The sequence below is a fragment of the Limulus polyphemus genome, unplaced genomic scaffold (genome assembly GCF_000517525.1).
Source record: "Limulus polyphemus unplaced genomic scaffold, Limulus_polyphemus-2.1.2 Scaffold7995, whole genome shotgun sequence".
Taxonomy (NCBI): Eukaryota; Metazoa; Arthropoda; class Merostomata; order Xiphosura; family Limulidae; genus Limulus; species Limulus polyphemus.
Genome location: NW_013673605.1, coordinates 12269 through 13894, shown reverse-complemented (window position 1 = coordinate 13894; position 1626 = coordinate 12269). Strand labels below are relative to the sequence as shown.

Sequence of the window (1626 nt, the reverse complement as noted above, 5' to 3'; positions counted from 1 at the left end):
ATTACTATTGTATACAAACTAGTATAAATTAATAGCCCAGCCTTTATTACTATTATATAAAAACTAGTGTAAATTAATAGCCCAGTGGCTCAACAGCCTTTATTACTATTGTATAAAAACTAGTGTAAATTAATAGCCCAGTGGCTTAACAGCCTTTATTACTATTATATACAAACCAGTGTAAATTAATAGCCCAACAGCCTTTATTACTATTGTATACAAACTAGTATAAATTAATAGCCCAGTGGCACAACAGCCTTTATTACTATTATATAAAAACTAGTGTAAATTAATGGCCCAACAGCCTTTATTACTATTGTATACAAACTAGTGTTACTGTTGTTCATGTTGAATTTTGTGTAAAGCTACTCAAGGGTTATTTGCACCAACTATCCCTAATTTTGAAGTGGGACTAGTTGGGGAAAGGCACTCACCACTAACTCTTGGTTACTCTCTCTCTCCTTAGACAGAAACTTGGGATTTCATCATCACTTTTAAATTTTATAACACACCTACAGCCTCAAAATGTAGAGCCCAACTTTATTTTATTTTTTACAGTGCAAGTGTCTCAATCCAGCACACTAACCAATGGGTGGTGTTCAGCCACATTCATACTAGTACTACAATATATACTACTCACTACACTACTAAACTTACTTTGTTCTGTAACTTAGTGTAACAAGCTTAATTGACCACTACAGTCTGAAGAAAGATAATGTTGTAAAATATATTTCAATATAGATGTTGGTTTGCTAGGGAAAGTGTGTCCTTAGGTTCTGACGATGATGTAATTAACAAGAAATTTCGTGCAATTAGTAGAACACGTGAATATAGATACCAGAATCAGTGAGTCCATGAATAATTACTAATTAATTAATGAGTTTGTCAGTTCTGTGTCTTGTAAGTTGTAGAATTAGTGTGTCATTTCATCTATTTGCCCACGATTTAATTAACAGAGTTAATAAGCGTGTTTGTTGTCGATCGCTGAGCCGAGAGATTCCACAAGTAAGTTTATAAGTTAAGTATGTTAATGTTAGGCCTGCAAGTCAATGTAGGCTTTAGCAAACGTTATTGAAGAAATAAATCAATTTATCGTTACATGGACTGTACTTGGCATTATATTTATGAAATAGTCCAAAAGAACTCGTCCAACACTAAATAACCCAGTATACATATGTTTTAGGCAGATTTTAAACCAGCGACACAACTTACCATTTCGAAGAGACAAATTTAATAGAAAGTGAGAGTTCAGAAAACCAAATCTTATGATACCGGTTTGCGCCATCTTGAATATTACTCCTAAAGAGTTTAAAAGAGCCCTCTACATTTTAGAATAAACGAAGTCTATAACAAAGATCAAGAAGGTTGACAAAACATTTTATTTACAATGTTCGAACGTTTCAGAATACACTTATTCCATCTTCAGCGAAATCTGAAAATAGTGCTACAAAGATATGTATTAACTAATGCTATAGAATCATTAGTCACTAGTTTACTTAGATATTGAGAAAAGTGGTAATCGGAGTGAAAAGAAGAAGAAGAAATACATTATCGAAAATATTGCGATACAATTGAATTTTAACTGTGTAAATTCAGAATAATTTTAGGTCTAATGAGGTTTGTAAG

The 1626-nt window shown here is 32.4% G+C and overlaps 1 protein-coding gene across 1 annotated transcript in view; it reads right to left on the bottom strand.

Moving 5' to 3' along the window:
* Positions 1-1294, bottom strand: part of LOC106475032 (probable Xaa-Pro aminopeptidase 3) — a 9201-nt gene extending 7907 nt beyond the window's left edge. The window contains exon 1 of the mRNA XM_013935729.2: positions 1213-1294. Coding sequence (XP_013791183.1) covers positions 1213-1285 — 73 coding nt within the window. The 5' untranslated portion in view covers positions 1286-1294. The remainder of the gene's footprint in view (positions 1-1212) is intronic.
* Between the last annotated feature and the right edge of the window lie 332 nt (positions 1295-1626).